The 24,224-nt window shown below is 35.4% G+C and overlaps 1 protein-coding gene across 18 annotated transcripts in view; it reads right to left on the reverse strand.

Annotated features, from left to right (window-relative positions):
- CCDC171 (coiled-coil domain containing 171) overlaps positions 1-24,224 on the reverse strand; it is a 467,560-nt gene that overhangs the window by 246,230 nt on the left and 197,106 nt on the right. For all 18 annotated transcript variants that reach the window (XM_054519835.2, XM_054519832.2, XM_054519828.2 and 15 more), the window contains 4 exons: positions 21,313-21,480; positions 19,557-19,745; positions 4,603-5,107; positions 3,750-3,866 (listed from right to left, as the gene is read on the reverse strand). In XM_054519835.2, the coding sequence (XP_054375810.2) occupies positions 3,750-3,866; positions 4,603-5,107; positions 19,557-19,745; positions 21,313-21,480 (979 nt within the window). The remainder of the gene's footprint in view (positions 1-3,749; positions 3,867-4,602; positions 5,108-19,556; positions 19,746-21,312; positions 21,481-24,224) is intronic.

A 24,224-nucleotide genomic window follows, 5' to 3' on the forward strand; every position in this document is an offset into this window, starting at 1 on the left:
TAGGTCCGCTTGGTCCAGAGCTCAGTTCAAGTCCTGGCTATCCCTGTTAATTTTCTGTCTCGTTGATCTGTCTAATATTGACAGTGGAGTGTTAAAGTCTCCCATTATTATTGTGTGGGAGTCTAAGTCTCTTTGTAGGTCTCTAAGAACTTGCTTTATCAATCTGGGTGCTCCTGTATTGGGTGCATATATATTTAGGATAGTTAGCTCTTCTTGTTGAATTGATCCCTTTACCATTATGTAATGGCCTTCTTTGACTCTTTCGATCTTTGTTGGTTTAAAGTCTGTTGTATCAGAGACTAGAATAGCAACCCCTGCCTTTTTTTGCTTTCCATTTTCTTGGTAGATCTTCCTCCATTCCTTTATTTTGAGCCTATGTGTGTCTTTGCATGTGAGACGGTTCTCCTGAATACAGCACACCAATGGGTGTTGACTCTTTATCCAGTTTACCAGTCTGAGTCTTTTAACTGGAGCATTTAGCCCATTTACATTTAAGGTTAATATTGTTATATGTGAATTTGATCCTGTCATTATGATGCTAGCTGGTTATTTTGCCCATTATTTGATGCAGTTTCTTCATAGCATCTTTACAATTTGGCATGTTTTTGCAGTGGCTGGTACCAGTTGTTCCTTTCCATGTTTAGTGCTTCCTTCAGGAGCTCTTGTAAGGCAGGCCTGGTGGTGACAAAATCTCTCAGCATTTGCTTGTCTGTAAAAGATTTTATTTCTCCTTCACTTATGAAGCTTAGTTTGGCTGGATATGAAATGCTGAGTTGAAAATTCTTTTCTTTAAGAATGTTGAATATTGGCCCCCACTCTCTTCTGGCTGTAGGGTTTCTGCCAAGAGATCCGCTGTTAGTCTGATGGGATTCCATTTGTGGGTAACCCGACCTTTCTCTCTGGCTGCCCTTAACATTTTTTCCTTCATTTCAACTTTGGTGAATCTGTCGATTATGTGTCTTGGGGTTGCTCTTCTCGAGGAATATCTTTGTGGTGTTCTCTGTACTTCCTGAATTTGAATGTTGGCCTGTGTTGGGGAAGTTCTCCTTGATAATATCCTGAAAGTGTTTTCTAACTTGGTTCCATTCTCCTCGTCACTTTCAGGTACACCAATCAAACGTAGATTTGGTCTTTTCACATAGTCCCATATTTCTTGGAGGCTTTGTTCATTTTTTTTACTCTTTTTTCTCTAATCTTGTCTTCTCATTTTATTTCATTAGTTTGATCTTCAATCACGGATATACTTTCTTCCGCTTGATCAAATTGGCTACTGAAGCTTGTGTATGCTTCGTGAATTTCTTGTGCTGTGTTTTTCAGCTGCATCAGGTCATTTATGTTCTTCTCTACATTAGTTATTCTAGTTAGCCACTCGTCTAACCTTTTTTCAAGGTTTTTAGCTTCCTTGCAATGGGTTAGAACACGCTCCTTTAGCTTGGAGAAGTTTGTTATTACTCATCTTCTGAAGCCTACTTCTGTCAGCTCGTCAAAGTCATTCTCCATCCAATTTTGTTCCCTTGCTGGTGAGGAGTTGTGATCTTTCGGAGGAGAAGAGGTGTTCTGGTTTTTGGAATTTTCAGGCTTTCTGCTCTGGTTTCTCCCCGTTTTGTGGTTTTATCTACCTTTGGTCTTTGATGTTGGTGACTTACAGATGAGGTTTTGGTGTGGATGTCCTTTTTGTTGATGTTGATGCTATTCCTTTCTGTTTGTTAGTTTTCCTTCTAACAGGCCCCTCAGCTGCAGATCTGTTGGAGTTTGCTGGATGTCCAGTCCAGACCCTGTGTGCCTGGGTATCACCAGCAGAGGCTGCAAAATAGCAAGTATTGCTGCCTGATCCTTCCTCTGGAAGCTTCGTCCCAGAGGAGCACCTGCCAGATGCCAGCCAGAGCTCTCCTGTAAGAGGTGTCTGTTGGCCCCTACTGGGAGGTGTCTCCCAGTCAGGCTACACGAGGGTCAGGGACCCACTTGAGGAGGCAGTCTGCCCGTTATTCGAGCTCGAACGCCGTGCTGGGAGAACCACTGCTCTCTTCAGAGCTGTCAGGCAGATGGATGTTTAAGTCTGCAGAAGCTGTGCCCACAGCTGCCCCTTCCCCCAGGGGCTCTGTCCCAGGAAGATGAGGGTTTTATCTATAAGTCCCTGACTGAGGCTGCTGCCTTTTGATCAGATATGCCGTGTCCACAGAGCTGGAATCTAGAGAGGCAGTCAGCCTTGCTGAGCTGCGGTGAGCTCCGCTCAGTTTGAGCTTCCCGGCAACTTGGTTTACACTGTGAGCATAAAACCACCTACTCAAGCCTTGGCAATGGCAGACACCCTCCCCCCGCCAAACTCTAGCATCCCAGGTCATTCTCAGACTGCTGTGCTAGCAGCAAGGATTTCAAGCCAATGGATCTTAGCTTGCTGGGCTCTGTGGGCATGGGACCCGCCGAGCCAGGCACTGGAGAGAATCTCCTGGTCTGCCAGTTGTGAAGACTGTGGGAAAAGTGGAGTATTTGAGCGGAAGTGTACCATTCCTCCCGGTACAGTCTCTCACAGCTTCCCTTGGCTAGCAAAGGAAAATCCCCTGACCTCTTGTGCTTCCCAGGTGAGGTGACACCCTGCCCTGCTTCAGCTTGCCCTCCGTGGGCTGCACCCACTGTCCAACCAGTCTCAATGAGATGAACAAGGTACCTCAGTTGGAAATGCAGAAATCACCCGTCTTCTGCATCAATCTCGCTGGAGTTGCAGACCGGAACTGTTCCTATTTGGCCATCTTGGAAGCACTCAAATCACCTGTTTCTTAAACCAAATCTAAAAACTATTTCTAAGCTCTTTCAAGAATGTTCAGTTTTGCTTTGAAGTTATAATACCAAAATTCTTAAAATACATTTAGTTTAGACTTTTATTTCAGACTTCAAACCCAGTGTCTTGAGGTTCTGCCAATACATTAAATATGCACATTGCTTACCAACATCAATGGCCACAACTTAAAAATAATCTTTAAGTTTCCTACTACAAAAGTCTAGGTTTAGATATGTGAAATCACAATCAATAATCTATATTTGCACAGTGGAATTGTCTAAGAACTAAATCCCAAATTATCATTACATATAGGCTTACATTTCATTAAACAGACAAATCTTAACAAGTCCATTATACAATTTTAACAATTAATGTGTCTGAAATGACCATAATTAGTCCAATCAGTTTTCATTGAACCTGTCAGACAAAATATCATGCAATCTGAATCATAAAAAAAAACTTGCACTTTAAATCTTCGTAAATTGCTGATAATAGGTGGTTCCACACCAGGTGGAAAGGAGCAGACTATCCAAATTAATTCTATCTAAAATAAACTAAAAAAGTAAAAAAATATATCACAAAACAAGAGAGAAAAATTTTCTACTGGCTCTCATATTACTCAAGCTTATGAAATTTACAGCCAGAAGTAGAAGTGAAACAAGGCCAAAACATATGAACAAACATTGCCAGTATTACTTAATAAAAAGCTAATGATGAGCTTTCCATATGAAAAACAGATAGAAAAAAAAAAGGTAGACACATTCACCAAGAAATGTCATTTCCCCATAGAGACAAAATTTATATTAATTTACATCATTAAGTACAGAGTTAACAATCTCTGTGACTGAATAAAATAAAGATAAAAACAAATATATTTTCTCCCTATATGGTTTATTAGAATTTGTGACATAAAGAATTTCTGGATATTTGTTCTTAAATGTATTTTGCAAGGACATAAAAGAAGGAACCATACCTGTTTTACCAATGACGTCTTGTAATTCAGCCATAGAACTGATTATTGCAGCAAGAAGGTCAGAACTGGTGAGCCAACTGAGTGCTTGTAAACAACGCAACTGCTCCTTTTGATGTTCTATAAAATTGAAAAAATCCATCATAAAATTCTACAAAACTTTATTAAAATTTATATTTAAAATTCATAGCAGTGTTCACCTATTTAAGAAACAGATAAAACCCTATTGTGAACATTGCCTAATGTGGAAAAATCTATTAAATGTTAGATTAGCTTGACCTAACTTACAAATAACTGTAAATGACACCAAATAAACAGAAAAAAAACAAATTTTCTTTAGTTTTTCTTAGATTACTTAACAGTCTGCTTTTTAAAAATTAAAACTTAAATTGTTTCTTCAAAATAAGCATTCAAAAAACAACTGGAAAATTTACATTTGTCTCATTTTCATACAATTCTTCAATATATTTTTAACCCATTTCATACTTATTCATAGAAACTGAAAATAAATTATACTGGTAATTTGAAACAGGGCAGTTTTTGATTGACATAACTGAAAAATCACTGTATAAACTCTCCACTTTACTGCAGAGGATTCAAATCTAAAACAAGACAAAGTTGAAATTATATATATTTGCCACCTAATATTCTAATCTGTTTAAAACAAAAAATCACAGCCTAATTTATACAAAAATATTCACTTATCCATACACACATATACATACATATGGAGACTATGTTATATTATTTGGCATATTACATGATTTTTTTAAAGTTTTTCCATAATAGCCAGGTATAGTCACACTGTATTTCACTTAAATGCAACTTATATTTTTAAAAGCACAAATTATCTTACTTGGAAATTTATGCTTGTCTTTAGGCTCTCCTGTGCACACTAACATGCCTATGCCTTCTTTGAAACTCTCCATCCAGGTAAAAAGAGAGGCACATGATTGGCCCAAAATCTTGAGTCTGTTTGCTGCCAAAATTGCAATAACACCTTTCCGAAATATACGTATTAATCCTTTGAATGTTTTCTTTTTCATCTTGGCTTCCTCTTGCTTCTTTTCCTCTACAGTTGACAAAGCCTGGGCTAGAGTTCTAACTTCCAGTTTGAACAACTCAAAGGTGTTGACCTGCTCCTGGAGAAAATCTCTCTGTGTAGACAAGGCACATGATCGGCTATAGAGGGGATATAAGGCACCAGCCATTAATGCACAGGCTGCCAGCAAGGACATCTGTTCCCTTTGAGTCTGTGATAACAGTTTTTTGAAGTGCGAATTTTCAAGAACCAACTGTTCATGTGACTTCTCAATATGGTTCAATTTTTCCATATTTTTTTCAGCAATTTCTTGAAATTTCTATGGAAGAAGTCAAAAAATATATTTGATCATGAAACAAACAGGCATTATATTAATTTCCCTTTACGCAAAGAAAACAAACTTTTGCTGACAACCACTTCTTCCTCTTTAAAAGATACATGTGCTAAAATATCCAAAACATAAATAAGATAGACAGGGCAACAGTGAGCCAAACAGCTTAGATCTGAATGTGCACACTGATTTTTAAATCCTCTCACATAGAAGCTTTACATAAAGTAGAACACATAAATTTAAGACTATTTCATAAATTTCCTGTAGACTTATACATAAACACACAAATTTAGAAAAGAAAAATATGCTTTCTCTGTATAGTTTCTCTTCTTCCACTCCTCACTAATTCTTCATTTCTACTTTTAAACAGAAATGACACTGCCAATAGAGGGTTTCCTAGGTGTAAAAAAGACTTTACTTTTTACCAAAATAAGCAACCGGTTCAATCAATGATATAACAAGTAGCATGGTCTACCATTTACTGCATGAGAAGGCACTGTCTCTCAAGGATACTCACTTATTTCAGTTTCTGTCTTACCTCTCCATGACAGAAAGCTATACACAGTGCATCTCCAGTGGTGACAGGAAATACTAATTGTGAGCTGGGCCTCAGCAGCCCTCTGCTCCTTTTTGCCTAATCAAGTTGCTTACAATCCAAAACTTAATTTGAAATAAAAAGAAATTTAACTGTAAGAACCACAATTAATCACTAGAAAATAAATTGGCTCTCTCTATGAAATCTTAACCTAATCAGTAAGGAATCTTGAAAGAAAGAGTAAAATTAAGAAGGGACAGGCACAATGGCTCACGCCTGTAATCCCAGTGTTTGGGAGGCTGAGGCAAGAGGATTGCTTGAGCTCAAGAGTTTGAGACCATCCTGGGCAACACAGCAAGACCCCATCTCCACAAATAAAAAATAAAAAAAATTAAGACAGGAATGGTGGTGCACACCTATAGTTACAGCTACTCAGGAGGCTGAGGTCAGAGAATCAATTGAATCCAGGAGGCTGAGGCTGCAGTGAGCCATGATCATGCCACTGCACTCCAGCCTGGGTAACAGGGCAAGACACTGTCTCACTAAAAAAAAAAAAAAGAAGGTAACAGATCCCAATTTCCTTTACTATTCACTTATTATTCAATAAACATTTATTGGGGCCAGGCACAAGGGCTCACACCTATGATCCCAGCACTTTTGGAGGCCAAGGTGAGAGGATCGCTTGAGGGCAGGAGTTTGGGACCAACCTGGGCAACAGACTAAGACCCTGTCTCTACAAAAAAAAAAATTAAAAAATATCAGCCAAGTAGGGTGGTATGTGTATAGTTCTAGCTACTCAAGAGGGTGAAGGTGGGAGGATCTCTTTAGTCCAGGAATTTGAGACCAGCCTAGGTGACAGTGCAAGACCCTGTCTCTATCAAAAAAAAAAAAAGTATTGATTAGTTACTAAATCACATGTACTTGGAAAAGAGACAAGTAAATCAACTAGTGTGGTATAATGCTATGATGGAAATATTCCAGGTTGCCAGAGGAGTACAAAAGGGTACTTAAACAAACTTTGGCAGCCATATTCTATCAATGGGACTATGTCCCAGAACTCCATACAAAGACCACTAGTAAAGCAAGTGGTGGCCCACAGGGAGTGCTAAAAGAAGCAAGGAACTCTGAGAATCAGTAGCTGCACAGACTGCTTGCAAGAGGATGTGCGACAACCCTCTTAAAGCAGGAACACTTCAAGGAAAAATAAAACTTGACACTTGGCTTATAGCTAGATTAAAGCAGGAAGACTAGCATGTGGAAAAGGAAGAGCCAGAAAACAGCATAGTATGCTCTAAGGATGCAAATAATTCAGAATACCTGAAGAAATGAGAGAAAGGATGGAAATTTGAAAAGTACACAGATAACAGAGGACTGAGTACCTTATGTGCTACACTAAGAAACTTAACTTTATCTAGAGAGGTATGAGAAGCCATAAAATCCTGGAACTGTCCCTATTCTTAGTAAAGGGATGTGAGAATCAGAAACATAATAAAGATGGCCAGGGTTAGCAGTAGAGTTGCAGCAGTTGGGAGTAGGATGAGGGGAACAAATGGAAATCACAAAGGTTGATTCCATATTCTCTTCAAAATCAATTTCATCTGTTCAATTATAGAAAAAAAAGAAAATTACAGAAAACCTAGAAAATACAAGAGGCAAACTAGCAATACTTAGGTAAGTGAAAATAAAAGTGAACCTCAGTGTCTCAGGCAAAAGTGTTTTCAACAAAAATTACACATAAAATTACAATAAAAATTGTGCATGTAGATACAGGTAGAGATAGAGACACTGTATCCTAAAGTCAGTATCTTAATAATGGAGAAAAACCTAAAGCATTTTTACCAAGTTCCGGAGCAAGGCAAGAACACCCACTATCTCCACTAGTATTTAACATTGTATTTGGTGTGTTATTAGCCAGTGCAACTAGGCAACGAAAAGCAAGTAGAGACATAAGGATCGGCCAAGAAGAAGTAAAACTATCTCTATTTGTAGAAAATTTGATCATAAATCTAGAAATAGCAAAAGATTCAATGACAGAATTCAAACAGAAAAAAAAGTCAGTAAGGTTAAATAAAATATATTAAATTAACATACAAAAAAATCAATAGCTTCTTGTTCACAGCAACGTTATTCACAATAGCCAAAAGGTAGGAAAAAACACAAATGCCTAACAGAGGATGAATGAATAAACAAAATGAATAAACAAAATGTTGAGTGGATATTTTGTTTATCCACTCAACAGAATATTATTCAGCCATAAAAAGGAATGAAGTACTAATACATGGTACAACATAAATTGAAACACTACGCTAAGAGAAAGAAACCAGACACAAAAGGCCACATTTGTATGACTCCAGTTATACAAAATATACACACTAGGAAAAGTTATAGACACAGAAAACACATTTTTGGTCACCAGGGGCTGAGGAGAAGAAGGAACAAGGAGTGACTGCTTAACGAGTTCAGCGTTTCTGTTTGGAGTGATGAAAAGTTCAGGAGCTAAATAGTGGTGATGGTTGTGCAATACTGTGAGCACACTTAATGCCACTGAACTGTATACTTTAAAAGGATCAAAATGGTCAATGTTACGTCATGCATATTTTACCACAATTTAAAATATCAATATCCTTAATATATACAGATAAACAAAAAAGAAAATAATGGAAGAGAAAACTCCATTTAGAATTCCATAATAAAAAAGATAGAATAATTTAGGAATCAATGTAGCCTGCAATGTAAAAAATCTATATGAGGAAAAGTTTTAAATATGGTTGAAAGACACAAAATAATAATTCAAACTTCAACAGCCTAACTCATCACAAAGATCAATTATTCCTAAGTAAATTGATAAATGTAGTACAATTCCACTAAAAAGCAAACCAGTTTGTTTTCTGGAGCTAGGCAAGTTGAGTTTAACCCTGAAAAAGAAGAGGAATGAGAGGGGAACAGCCCCACCACATATTGAAACACCAACAAAACCTCTAATTAAGGCCGGGCACACTGGCTCACGCCTGTAATCCCAGCACTTTGAGAGGCCAAGGCGGGTGGATCACCTGAGATCAGGAGTTCTAAACCAGCCTGGCCAATATGGTGAAACCTTGTCTCTACTAAAAATACAAAAAAACAATTAGCCAGTCATGATGGCACAGGCCTGTAATCCCAGCTACTCAGGAAGCTGAGGCAGGAGAACTGCATGAACCTGAAAAACAGAGGTTGCAGCAACCCAAGATCACGCCACTGCACTCTAGCTTGGGTGACAGAGCAAGACTCTGTCACACACACACACGCACACACACAAAAACCTCTATTTAAAAAATCATGTTATTTGTACATGAAAAAAAAAGACCAATGGAACAGAACAGCTAGAAACAGATCTAAGCAGAAAAAAACTTCAATGATAAAGGTAGCAATTCAAAGCAGTGGGAAAAAGATAGACTAAATGGTGGTGAAATAACTGGATGGCCTTCTGGAAAAAAATATAAAAGTTGATCTATACCTGACATTTTATACATAAGTAAATTCCAAATAGACCATAAATCTATATGTAAAAAAAATGAAACCACAGAAATATTAGAAGAAAATACAGGCAAATTACTTAATCTTGTTATAAAGATAGGATTGCTAAAACTAAAAATCCAGATGCATAAAAAGAAAAGATCAATTAACAGATTAAAAAATACACATTGGAGGGCCAGGCACGGTGGCTCAAACCTGTAATCCCAGCACTTTGGGAGGCCAAGGCAGGTGGATCACAAGATCAGGAGATCAAGACCATCCTGGCTAACACAGTGAAACCCCATTTCTACTAAAAATACAAAAAATTAGCCAGGCGTGGTGGCACGTGCCTGTAGTCCCAGTAACTCAGGAGGCTGAGGCAGGAGAATCACTTGAACCCAGAAGGCAGAGGTTGCAGTGAGCCAAGATCGTGCCACTGCACTCCAGCCTGGGCGACAGAGCGAGACTTGGTATCAAAAAAAAAAAAAAAAAATTGGTATTACATAAATAATTTTGTCTCAAAGTTTCCAATTCACTCCTACTAGAACCCAAATCTCAGTGGATACTGTGAGGCCTATTATTTCTCTATTTTAATGGGAATAGTTTGAATATTACAGTGCTTATTCATATTCCAGGCATTGTTCTAAATGCTTTACATATATTTTTTTAAATCCTTACACTGAACTATGAGGTTGGCACAGTTTTACTGATAATAAAATCGAGGTTTAGAGAAGTTACACTATTTGCGCACACTCCTTCAGCTAGGTTTATCTAATTCTATTACCTAACTTTTTTGTCTTTACTGAACTAAGGTTCTCCCCTCAGGTACCAACATCCCCACGTCTTCCCCAGTAAAGAATTCACCTTCTCCCACTATCCTCAACCTGATGAACAAGAAGTTGATCTCTTCCTTTAGTATACAGGCATTAGCCTCACCACTACTTTTCACAATTTAACATGTTCTGTAGAACACCCGGGTCCTTTGCCTTCCATCTCCCCTAACACTATTCGAATACTAACACTCTTCAGAGCCCATTTCAGGTTCTGTCTATTCTATGACTCATTTTACTATCATTTTCCTTCACACTGATCTTGACCTCTGAACTTAAGTAAGGGTCACTCAGGCATTTAACTTCTACACTACTTATTTATTTCATGTGTGTATATCTACTCTCCCTCAAATACAAGATTGCTAGTTCCTAGAGGTTAGGAATTATTTACTATGGTGTCTGTCACAGTGCTCTATACTCTGTAGGTATTTAATAAATATTGAAGGAATTAAATAACCCTTTATAAAATCATCCCTGATTTTGCTTAGCACAGTGTTTTGCCCATAATAAACACTGAATAAATGCCCAATTAATGAAAAAAGCTTTACAATGTAAAGGCTTAGAAAAAAGAAAACTATAATTTAAAAAAACAAAATTTCCAAATGTAATTTGGAACTTATCTACATGTCAGAATTCTGGTTTAAATTAATTCTGACTTTCCATAGGGAACTACTTTCAGAGGTATTGCATTATTTACTGTGAATTATTCTTGAAGAACAAAGCCTGTTTGATTGTAAGGGTGGAAACAGCTATAGAGCAAATTTGCTTTTAAAAAAAATCGAATGTTTTCCACCCAAGGAGATTAAAGGCCAGTATTTTTAAAACAAACATAAGGAACATCGCTTTCATATGGGACAAAAGCATTCCTAGTACTGAAATAACCTGCTCCTCAGTGCGTTTAATTTCAAAAAATAATATTCTCAAATTCCCCCATAAAAACATTGCGATCGTGAAGAAAAAAACCTAAAAATATAGAAAGAATGCATACCTTTTACACAAAATTCAATAGCATAACAAAAATACTACATAATTTCACCAGTTTTCCTTTACTCTCTAATAAATTCAAAGTGCATCCATAATGTGGAAAAAGGACAGCTTTTTTCCTTAATGAATCATGGACTTACTTCCTGAAATACATGAGCTTTGAGGGACGCCTTACTGGCTTACAGCACTCTGTGAACTTTGAGACTGTGGGCCAGAAATTAGACACTTCCCTAGGGAGTAAAATTCTTTTCTATCACTCTTGCTCGCTGAGTTCTTGCTCTTTATGTTGGCAAAAAGGCAAATTGCAAACTGGACATTCGATGACATATAGACATCAAAGGACTTCATTTAAAGTGTCTTATTTTTGTAAGTTTCATATCTTGCCTTTTTAAGCTATGGTAATATTTAAAAATATAACAAACATAAATTCACCTGCTTTCTCTACTATGTAAATGTTTCTCTGTTAAAAAATAAGGACACTTTGTAGGGAAATTAGAACTCTCAGACATTGCCGATGGGATTGTAAAATAGTGCAGCTATTTTCAAAAACAGTTTGGCAGTTCCTCAAAAAGTTAAACATACAATTATCATATGATCTAGCAATCCTATTATCTAGTCTTCATATACAGACACACATTCTCAAGCCCCATAATGGTTATTTAATTTTAAAACACTATTTTCATTATGTAAATTTAACACATCGAAAATATATGCCAAAAATGGTATGTGCCTGTGTTTATTGTTTTGTTTCTAAAGCACTGTAAATTATAAAATACCCTTTGGATAAGCCATACCCTCAAAAGAACAGAGTTATTTTATCGGAAGACTGGGAATAAATATGTCAATACACGCAAGATGTCTGGTTTGCTTATTATTAAGAGATATTACATCTGACTGTGGAAAATTAGCAATATTATTTCTAAATTCTGATGTGTCCCATATTTCCCTTCTTTCTGTGCTTTCAGATCCTGGCAACAGGGCCCAGGTTGGCTCCAGTCTCCTCTGCTAAGCCTCCTCAAACTTCGACCATCTATCTCCTCTTCTAAATTTATAGCATTCTTTTGGCAACTAATTATGTACAGCCTATGATAAACCTTGTATTATTTACTTTTTCATGTATCTCCCCAATTATATTTTACACTTTTTGAGGAAAAAACTATATAGTATACCTCTTTGTTACTACCACAGCATGAAACACAGTGTGCTATATATTTGGTATATAACATATATAGTTTTTTATTAATATTAACTAAATTATGTAAAAATTATCTTGATATTCTTATCTACAGTTGCAATTTATGATATAGTATATTAAAACTTCAGTTTCTCAGAAAAAAAAACTCTGAGAAATACAAATTAAGAGAACTACCATTTGTGGGTGGCTGACAATGTAGCACTATTTAGATTTTTCATACATTATCATGTTTAAACATTCATCAAGAATCACTTAAAAATGTGAGTTCTGGCCAGGCACAGTAGTTCACGCCTGTAATCCCAGCACTTTTAGAGGCCAAGACAGGCAGATGGCTTGTGAAAATATGGCAAAACCCCATCTCTACAAAAAAATACAAAAAATTAGCCAGGTGTGGCGGTGCATGCCTATAGTCTCAGCTACTCAGGAGGCTGAAGTGGGAGGATCACCTGAGCCCAGGAGGTCAAGGCTGCAGTGATCCAAGACTGCAGCACTGCACTCCACCTGGGTAACAGAGTGAGACCCTGTTTCAAAAAAAAAAAAAAAGAAAAAAAGAAAAAGAAATGTGAGCTGGGCACCATGGCTCACGCCTGTAATCCCAACACTTTGGGAGGTCTAAGCAGGTGTATGGCTTGAGCCCAGGAGTTCAGGGCCAGCCTGGACAACACGGCAAAACCCCGTCTCTACTTAAAAAATACAAAAATTAGCAGAGCATGGTGGCATGCCCTGTAGTCCCAGTTACTTGGGAGGCTGAGGTGGGGGAATCTCTTAAGCCTGGAAGGTTGAGGCTGCAGTGAGCTATGATCGCACGACTGCCCTCTAGCCTAGGCAACGTAGTGAGATACTAGCTCCTAAAAAAAAAGGAATATGAGTTCCATAAATATGAAACTGAGATGTCACTATACCTATTTTCAGATACTGCTTTATATATAAAAACAGCATATATTTCTAAAAGAAGCAGTATTACAATATAATGCAAAAGGGACTGGAAGATAAGGATGGTAATAATGTACTAAAACAGTCCATAACATTCACTTTGTCATTTCTAAATGCCAAGCAATGGGCTAGACATTTTACATATGGTTATGTTTATTCTAATCCTGTCCCAAGAACTTCATTACTACACAAGTAAGTAGTATCAGTTGTCTGAACCTTAGATTCCTCGCTTGTAAAATAGAAATGATACTTAAATGACCTACCTCATATGCCTGTGGTGGGGCTTACATAAGAAGAGACATGGAAAATATGCAAAAGCATTGAAAATTATATCAAGCACCATGCAAATTCAACTGCTAATATCATAATTAACAAAAACAATTTATAAAGCAATTATTTGAAAAGTAGTCAGAAGTCTCTTCCAAAATTTCATTAGAGGTATCCATTCCCATGGACTCACAGTCTATCAGAACACAGTGTACACATGATTGTATCTAACTCTCTGAATCATTGCAGGCTGGCATGTATACCTTAAGGAATTATCACCTCCAACAATATCAATAAGCTCCACTTTATCTCTGAATATTCTTGGAGTTCAATTATGAAGAAAAAAGTTTCAACATCTAATAACACTTTTATGACTCACCTGGGTTCCTTGCCAAATACATTCTCAATACCATGGTAAAAGAGGAATAAAATGCAATATAGCATGATGAACCTGAATCTCCCTGAGTTTTGTTCTCCATTCTAAACTCACTTGATTTTACTAAAACGTCAAATAAATCTAAAGTGTTTACAATAAACATTACATCAAGGGTAACCTTTACTTAACTGACAGTAAAAAAAACTTTACTTCTAGAAAGGAAGTTCTTGTTCCAATAACTATCTTTTTCAAACAGAAAAGAAACAAGAACATAAATACTAAGATTACAAAAACAAAGTTAGTAAATGGAATGGTATGTGGCACTGGGCCCAGATACTTTAGGAGGCATAGACACTTGAGATATATTTACAGGATGGCTCAACATATTTAAATTCAAGAATTACCCAACATGTGGCTAGCAAACTTTACCCAATGCTAAAGACATGCTGTGATAGTAAAACCAGGCTGCCTTCTCTACAAATTTCATTTTTCTAGTAGCATTTACACTAACTGTTTTAAAGCTTAGACATTAAAAAAGTCTTCGAAATATTAGATTCTTACAAACACTACTTTTCTAACATCTACTACATTTTTTCAGATAAAAGCAATCAAATCCAAATATTGTTTTTTACTTTACTTTAGTGTCTTTTACTAATCACTTCTTTACAATGGCCAAGCATTAAACATAAGACTCTAAGAATAGGTCATTTGTTTCCCAGCAGATGGAATATACTTATAGTTATGCTCATCTAACACCAAACATCCTCTATAACTCACAATCCTATATAACAACTGCAGATTTTTTCCCCTCATGTCCTTATCAACATAATTTTTGAAAATGTATTAAGTAATGTAAAATGAAAATTTGTTATTTGCATTGCACTTTTGGTGGTAAAAGATATAGAATTAATCATAACAAAATTTCCTAAAATAAAATGTACAGGTCCTATAATATGTATTATAATAACAGTTTATGAAATATAATACCAAAATAAACTGCTGCAGTGTATTCAATTATATTTGATAAAAAAGCAAATATGTACATAAATAATACAGAATATATGCCAATTTATTTATTTATTTATTTTTGAAATGGAGTTTCGCTCTTGTTGCCCAGGCTGGAGTGCAATGGCGCGATCTCAGCTTATGGCAACCTCTGCCTCCTGGGTTCAAGTGATTCTCCTGCCTCAGCCTCCCAAGTAGCTGGGATTACAGGCATGCCCCCCCACGCCTGGCTAATTTTTTGTATTTTTAGTAGAGATGGGGTTTCTCCATGTTGATCAGGTTGGTCTCAAACTCCTGACCTCAAGGTGATCCACTTGCCTTGGCCTCCCAAAGTGCTGGGATTACAGGCAGGAGCCACCACACTCAGCCTCCAATTTATAATAGTAATGTACTTTTAGAGATAATTAAAATGATCATTTCCATTTGTAGACAAATGGGTCAAAGACTAAGGTATTACAAATTCTTCAGAGAAAAGTCTTGAGTGAGAGCTTCTCCTAAAACATTAGCATTTGTAATGACTGATTCTTTTACTTCAAAAAGTGAACTGCAGCTGGGTACAGTGGCTCACGCTTATAATCACAACACTTAGGGAGACCAAGGAAAGAGGATCACTTGAGGCCAGGAGTTGGAGACCAGCCTGGGCAACATAGTGAGACCTCATCTCTACAAAAAAATTTTAAAAATAAAATTAGTTGGGCATGGTAGTGCATGCCTACAGTCCCAGCTACTTGGGAGGCTGAGGTGAGAGGACCACTTGAGCACAGGAGGTTAAGGCTGCAGTGAGCCGTGACTGTGCCACCATACTCAAGCCTGGGCAACAGGGTGAAAGTCTGTCTCAAAAAGAGAAAAAAGCGAATTGCCACACCTTCTTTTAGATTTCAAAGAGTTCAGGACATTGATGAAAAAAGAAGTTGGAAGACTCACACTACCTGATTTTAAGATTAGTAAAAGGTTGGAGTGATTAAATCAGTATAGTATTGAAAGAAAAAAAGAATTAGATACATAAATAAATGGAACAGACAAGAAAGTCTAGAGATAGATTGACACAAACAGTGAACTGATTTTTGATAAAGGTGCAAGGGCAATTCAATAAAGGACAGTGATTTCAACAAATGTTACTGGAATGGACATGAATACGCAAAAAAAAAAAAACTGACCTTAATCCATACCTCACACCTTTACAGAAACTAACTCAAAATTGATCATAGACCTAGATGTAAAACCTAAAACTATAAAACATATAGGGGAAAAAATGGAGAAAATCTTGGTGCCTATAATCTTAAGCAAAGAGTTCTTACATGTAACATCAAAAGTATAATCAATAAAAAAATTGATAAATGGGTCATAAAAATTTGAAACATTTGCTTTGCAAAAGTACTGCTAAGAGAATAGTAGAAAACATTTACAAATCACGTATCTGAAAAATGACTCGAACCTCCGGTAGGTAAATGACTCTCAAAATTTGACGATAAGAAAACACACAATCCAATTAAAAACTGAGCAAAATATCTGAACAGATAATTCACCAAAAAAGATGATAGCAAATAAACACATAAATAAATGATTAATTTATTAGGCAGTAGGGAAACTGTAAATCGAAATCACAACGACATGGCATTACACACCTATTATAATGGCTAAAATTCAAAAGAAAAAAATGATGAAGCCATACGTTGGCACAGGTGCAGAGCAAATCAAAATCTCTTACATTGCTAGTGAGAGTGCAAAATGATATAGTCACTTGGAAAAACAACTTAATAGTTGCTTAAGTTACACTTACCATATAACCATATAAATATACACTTACCATATAATCTAGAAATCAAACTCTTAAGTACCCAAGAGAAATGAAAATTTATGATCACACAAAAACCTTTCCATCGATGTTTAAAGCATCTTTACTCATAATTGCCAAAAAAATAAAAGCAATCCAAAGGCCCATCAGCAAGTATTTGGATAAAATTTTACAGCCATACAATGGGACATTATTCAGCAGTAAAAAGGAATGAACTACTGATATATGCAACAGTGTGACTGAATCTCAAATATATTTTGCTAAGTGAAAGTAACCAGACCCAAAAGACTACATACTGTATGAGTCCACTTATATGACATTCTGGAGCAGACAAAACTATATAGATGGATAAGTCTGTGGTTTCTAAATATGGCCAACTGTTTTTTCACAATGGTACCAAGGCTATTCAGCTAGGAAAGTGCTGAACAAGTGATGTGGGAACAATAAATGAAGAGGGAAAAATGAAACTCTACCTAACATCACACACAAAAATTAATTTGAGAGGGATCACAAACTTAGACGTAAAAGCTAAAACTATGAAACTTCTAGAAGAAACAAGAGATTATCTTCCCAACCTTGAAGTAAAGAACAATCATTTCACATATATAAATTAATAGACAAAAGAGAAAAAGATTTATAAGTTGGACTTCATCAAAATTTTAAAACTTATGATCATCAAAAGAAACACTGAAAAGGCAAGCAAGAGATTCAGAGAAAATATTGTGATGCATATATACATGACAAAGGATATGTATCCAGCATATCTAAAGAACTCTTAGAAATCAATAATAAAAACACAAATATCTCTGTTTTTTAAATGAGAAAACAGTAGAAGAGACACTTTACAAATGAAGATATGTGAATAGCCAATAAATATATGAAAAGTGCTCAGCATCATGAATCACCAAAAAAATGCAACTTTAAACCACAATGAAACTCCATTTTAAAACCACTATAAGGACTAAAATTTAAAAGACTGACAATACCAAGTGCTGCAGAGGATGTAGAACAATGGAAACTTACATATGTTGCTGGTGGGAATAACAAATGACACAAGCATTTTTTAGAAACTTTTGACAGTTTCTTATGAACACACATATATCCCATGACCTGGCAACTGCACTTTAGTAATTAAGCAAGAGAAATAAAACCATATGTTGACAAAAGACTTGCACAATAATGTTTGTGGCAATTTTACTTACAATATCTAAAAAACAGAAACAACTCAAATATCCATCAACCCACAATCCATCAAATAGTGGTGCTGTGATAAAATGGAACGCTAGTGACCATAAAGAAGAATGAAGTACTGATTCACAAAACAACATAAATGACATTATGCTCAGAACATTAATATTGAGTGAAATTAGTCAATCACCAGACTATTGAATGATTCCACTTACATGAAATTCAAGAACAGGTGAAAACTAATCTACGATGACAGGCATCAGAACAATGGTTGCCTATGAGGCGTAAAACTGACTGGAAGAGAGAACACGAGAACACTCTAGGGTAATGAAAATGTTTGAAGTCTTAAATGGGGTAATGATCACATGGGTGTTTATGTTGATCAAAACATCAAATTGTAGTTACTACAGTCTAGGAAGGGTGTGTTGGGGGAGGAAAGGGATGGAGAGAGGTAGGTTAAAGGGCACAATCATACAGTTAGATAGAAGGAATAAGGTCTAGTGTTCAAAAGCACAGTAAGGTGACTTTATTAACAATATATTGTGTATTTCACAATAGCAAGAAGAGAAGATCTGAAATGTTCCCAACACAAAGAAATGAAAAATGCTCAAGGTGATAGATATCTTACTCCGGCTTGAGCATTACACATTCTATGCCTGTATCAAAATATCACATGTACCCCATAAATATGTACAAATATTACATATCAAATAAATACTTTTTAAAAACATCAAATTATACACTTAAGATCTGTGCATGTCACTGTATATCAATGCTACCTCTACAAAATTAAAATAAATTGTTTAGCTCTTTTACTTCAATATTAGAAAATGCAGAGCATATAATATAGTAGTCTGCATACAACGAAAAAATTACTACTTTTAGATGGCACGTTTGTTGATTCATTCAAATTCATACAGAAAGGCATAAGTTCATATACGACCTTTAAATTTGGGGATACAGAATGGCCTTATTTAATATAATAATAATAATTTTATTTATATATGTGTGTATATATATTTATATAGTTTGGTTATTTTTAATTAGACTTGCCAATAAAGCATGAATGGATCAAATAAAGAGGTTAAATACCAAATCAACCATGGGAAGAATATACAACCTTCTGGTTCCTAAGTATCCTAACTTAGGAACAAAAGTGACCTATTAATAAATTCAATGCCAAAAAAGTATACCCTATCATCATGTTATTCCTGATTAGGTGAAGATGATAGTTAACAATATAAATAATGTTGATGATAATTTGTGTAGAAAAAATACATGGTTATGTCAACAACCCGTAACTTCTACTCTCAATCAAGATATAATACATAATACAACTCATAGTGAATTACTTTTGCTACACGGCCTACAACTATAACCTAGTTCTTATATAATATCAGCAGGCATAAGAGATTTTAACCCCAAATAAATTTAAATGATGGTTCACATAGGAACCTCCACAAATTAAGTAAACCAGATAAAGGAATACCTACGCTAAAACTGACAATATATTACCAAATACTGTAATCTTTTATTTTAAAAATAAATAAAGGAAATATAATTTTAGCATTTAATTAACTGATCAATGCATTTTGGGATATTTTAATCAGAAACCCATATATTTCCAAACTTACATGAAAGACAATCCTTAATATACACACCCATACACACACACATATGTGTGTGTATCTAAACATATGTATGTGCATCTAAACAAGTTCTATGAAGTTCTTAAGAAGTTTAAACTGATTTAGCACTGCTTCTGAAAAAAAAAAAAAGTTTCTAATGGTTACACTGAGTAACCCATTTTTTAAAGCTCTTTGAAAAGGTAGCATACCTGTGCCCTCTTCTGCACCTCCAGGAGGAGTTCAGAATACTGCAGCTCTAGTTCCTTCTTTTGTTTGTGCCAGCAGCTCTCTTGGGCTTTGATCTGTTCTGCCACTTTGGTAAAGGTGTCTTCCTGAGTCTGCTGAAGCTCTCTCATCGTGTCAGACTTGTTTTTACAGATATACTCTAGATGGTTTATCTATACAGGGAGATGCAACAGAGAAGGAAATATGCTCACAAGCTATTTCTTTGTGTCATCTCCCCCAATAAAACACCCAAAATGTCCTAATATATTTTATTCCTTAAGATCATATAAAAATTTTAACATAAAATGTAAATAAATTTAAAAAAAGAAAATAGCAGTGTAAACTGCCACACGTTAGCAGAAAATTGTGTTACTTGTATACTTAGATGGCAAATTTTTCATCTGCTCTTTCTAATGAAGTTACTTATTCTATAATTAATTTGATTGAGATTGAGAAGGATACTGTTACTTCTGGAACCAAGGCTCAAGCTATTCAAATATCTCCATGGGAACGAAAGTAAATAAGATTTAAAAATCTGCAAGCAGTTTACATGAAATAAAGCACAATGTTCTAACCATTTTTTGTTTCACATTCAAACTCTGGAAAGAAAATCCTCATTTTCTAAAATGTATGACTATTAAGGATGTTTTGAAACAATGAAAACTATTAAAAATATAATACCATCTCATAGGGTTAAAACACATTCATTTTAATTATCTTTAATTTTCAAATCCATCATGTACACATTCACAATCAAGAATAGCATCTGTGCCTCTCACAATTTATTCCCTCATTTCTTAGCCCTACATCTCAGTGTCTATGGTTGTGTTTGTCAATAGGACCAAGATAAAATGCTCAATAATAAAAAATATCACCCTGAAATTAGGTCAATATGCTGTTTTTTTACTTCAACAGAATTTTTTTTTAACTTATGGGACAGTTTTTCTCTTCTTGTCCCTCAAGAGCAAATGTCATTGCAACTAAGACCTGGAAACTAAACCACATAAACACAGTACTGACCAGTTCAATAGACCCAGGATAAGAACCAATGTGTCTTTAATGGTGGCATATGTTGATCTGCTAAGCCACTGTAATTTTCTATGACCAAAAGCAGGTTTTTAAACATTTGTTGGAGACTGATTTCCTAGACTTGTGAGATAGTAATGTCACCATAAAGGTCTACTATATTCTCCTATAAAATACACTTTTTGCAGTCTAAAGCATGGAGTGAGTTTTCTAATATACACTTTGTTGTATTTCAAGATGCAAATCGTAAGCATATAATTTAAAATGTTTAAGCTTTTAAAAATAACACCTTATATTTCCTAAGCAAAGAATTTTAAGATCATGTTTTTGAATAACTATATCCTGTTTCTATTTTATGCTAACATAAAGAGTTGGTTTATTAATGTAAATGACTAAGTTCTTTGAATTGCTTCATCAGTAAGATTAATTTATTTTCTTTTAATTAGGTCCCTGTGGCTAATACTGGCTAGTAGTATTAGCATGTCCTGCACAGAAAGTGGAGCTTAGAGACTTCATACAGACTTCAGTCACATTTACATGCCCACAGCAATGGCATCAAACCGAGTTGTAGACAAGCCATAATTAATGGTATTGAATTATTAACATCCAAATTCTTTTTGAAATAAGATGAATGTCAGCCCCTCTTAATGATACTGTGATGTGGACAAATGTCACTGAATTTAATAGAGGTATCTGGTGCCTGAGGACAGTTACCTTCTCATTAGCCCTGTTGAGGTCTGCAATCAGGGCATCAACATTCTCCTGTAAGACTGCACAAAGCTCACACCAAGAGAATTTATCCAGCATGCCTTCTGGTTGTTTTATGAGCACACAGCCTGCTATCAAGTGCTGATACAAGGTGTGAAGGAAGGTTAGCTTCTCCTGCAGGAAAAAAAAAAAAAGAAAAATTAATTGCTGTATATAAACATTGTAAGAAGTAAAATACATAATACTAATGGTGAAGAGTTAATTTCAAAAACCTGAAAAGGAATTACAATACTCAAGTCTCAGAATATTTTAATGAGTTTTTTTATATTCAAAACTAAGCACCAGATAAAACATTTGGAATTGCTTACACTTGGTATTCAAAATCAAAATCTGAAGTCTGGAAGCCAGAAGACCAAGATTCATCCCCAGCTCTGCTACTGATGGTTGTGATTTGAGTAAACACCTGCTCAGGCCTAAGTTTCCTTAGCTATCACACGAAGCATATGGATTGGACTCATTGTTTATAAGCCTATCTAACTGTAACTCAGTATAGTAATTCTATAATTTAATAGTTACATTTGCCAAAATAGATACTACTTGTCAAAAAACAATACAGAAAAAAGGTGTTATTCAACTCTTATGAAAAAAAGTTATACCAATATCTGTACTTTACATGGATACAATTACTCAGCTTTCTTCTTCCTCCAGAGATTCCAGTTTACTTACTACTTATAGGAAATCTATCCCAAGCCCCTTAGGCAAAGCAGATAGTGATATGAAAGATATGGAAGATGGGCTCATTTGTTTTCCCCACTTATAAGTTCATATAGTATTTGGCACACTGGGCATTTGTAGGTGTTTAAATATTATAAAGTAACAGCAAAAAAAATGGATATAGCTGCTCAAGACATACTTTCGAAAATGTCCAATTAGAAATATGTTTTTTAAAAGTCCTTTAAAATTATATTACCACTTCAGTAATTAAACTATCCATTGCTGAATGACTTAGGAACACTTACTATGCTGCAGAATTCATATAAAGCAGATCACATTTGAACACATGAGGAGGGTTTACTTACTATAATGTCATATAGCTCTCTTTATAAGGTGTTTCATCTATAAAGTACCAAAGCATGGAACTCTAAGACAAGGTAATTGTAAAGCTGCAAAATGACTATTTTTATTTTATGTAGATAAAATAAGTTCCCTCAAGATTTTTTAATAGATCAGCAGGAAGAAAACTTTTAAAAGAGACAAATTTAAAAAGAAAAATTTAGAAAGTCCATTATAGATTTTATAAAAACTGAATATAGCATATGTAAAAGTTTTATAATTAGAAATTATAGAGAACATTTTCTTACAAATATCAAAATGTAAATCTTCAGTTCACTATGTATGCCACCTTACTTTTTTTCCAAATGCAATAATTTAAAAATCAAAAAATTTGAAAATGTAGTTAAAACAACAAATTTAAGAAATCAGATTTTTTCACAAATATGCTATACCTTTTCATAAGCAGTTAATGATGACTTTTGCATTATTTAACGAGGTCAAAATGTTTAAAAGTCTTATTAAATATAACTTAACAAATACATAAAAATCTTCCTCCTGTGTTTTGCCTACTGATCACGTTTGTTCTCAAGGAAGTTCATCCTCAAGGATAATTCATTGTGTCGCTACTATGTCCTTTTTGCTTGGGCTGTGATAAACCAAGCATGATAATCATCCATTTAGCATGAAAAGAGACTCCAAAATCCAAAATCAATTCACACATGTTGAACCCAACCACAGTGCTGTAGACATGCTGACTTTACAATACAGTCAGGCTTCTAGTTTCCTTTACTTTAATCATTATCTGATGTGTAGAGCAATTCCAACCCCTTCATGTGGACACAATTTAAATCCCAGACTGTAAAAAGAGTGGAAAGAATGTTTCCTTTTTACTCTCTTGGCATTCATGTTCATATTTGTTGGAGTAATGAATTCAATATGCAGGATGACTTAGATAAACCAGTTCCACTAGCTAGACTAGCTCTATAACCCATAGGGTAAAAAGAACTAGAAGATAATTCCATTCACAGAGGCTTAAACAAAACATGAAATTTGTGTCATAATATTTTTATAAGTCATTAATAATGGATAGGCAACTCTCCAGGGTGTCTAAATGAAAAGTTTTAATTTTATGGGACTTTTATTTTTCTAAATTTTTATTAACATCCTATAATTATACAGAGTAAGGAGGCTATCTGTTCAAGTAGATATTATTACTGTTTTACAAATAAGGAAACTAGGCCAGGTACAGTGGCTCAGGCCTGTAATCCCAGTACTTTAGGAGGCCAAGGTGGGTGGATCACCTGAGGTCAGGAGTTCGAGACAAGCCTGGCTAACATGGTGAAACGCCATCTCTACTAAAAATACAAAAATTAGCCGGGCATGGTGGTGGACACCTGTAATCCCAGCTACTCAGGAGGCTGGGGCAGGAGAATCACTTGAACCTGGGAGGTGGAGGTTGCAATGAGCCCAGATCGCGCCACTGCACTCCAGCCTGGGCAACAGAGCAAGACTTTGTTTCAAAAAAGAAAAAAAAAAAAAAAAGGAAACTAAGATGTGGAGAGGCTAAGCTATATAGCTTGTCCACAGCCACATCATTTATAAACAGAAGTATCAGCATCCAAGTTCAGGTCTATCTGATTATAAAATACTTATTCTTTCCACCATCAATCTACCAAGCTACTGAAATAAAAAATAATTTTGTCATTGGCAAACAGGAACCTTCAAAGGACTGTTAGGAGCATAGTTACTTGAGTTACAATGTTCTAAAAGTCAAAAAAGATAGTTGTACAAATGATAATCAAAAAAATTAGTTGTGCAAGTTATAGTACTTCTCTCACAAAAGAGAATGACACAAGAGTAATGGA

This window comes from Pongo abelii, chromosome 13 (genome assembly GCF_028885655.2).
Source record: "Pongo abelii isolate AG06213 chromosome 13, NHGRI_mPonAbe1-v2.0_pri, whole genome shotgun sequence".
Classification (NCBI taxonomy): Eukaryota; Metazoa; Chordata; class Mammalia; order Primates; family Hominidae; genus Pongo; species Pongo abelii.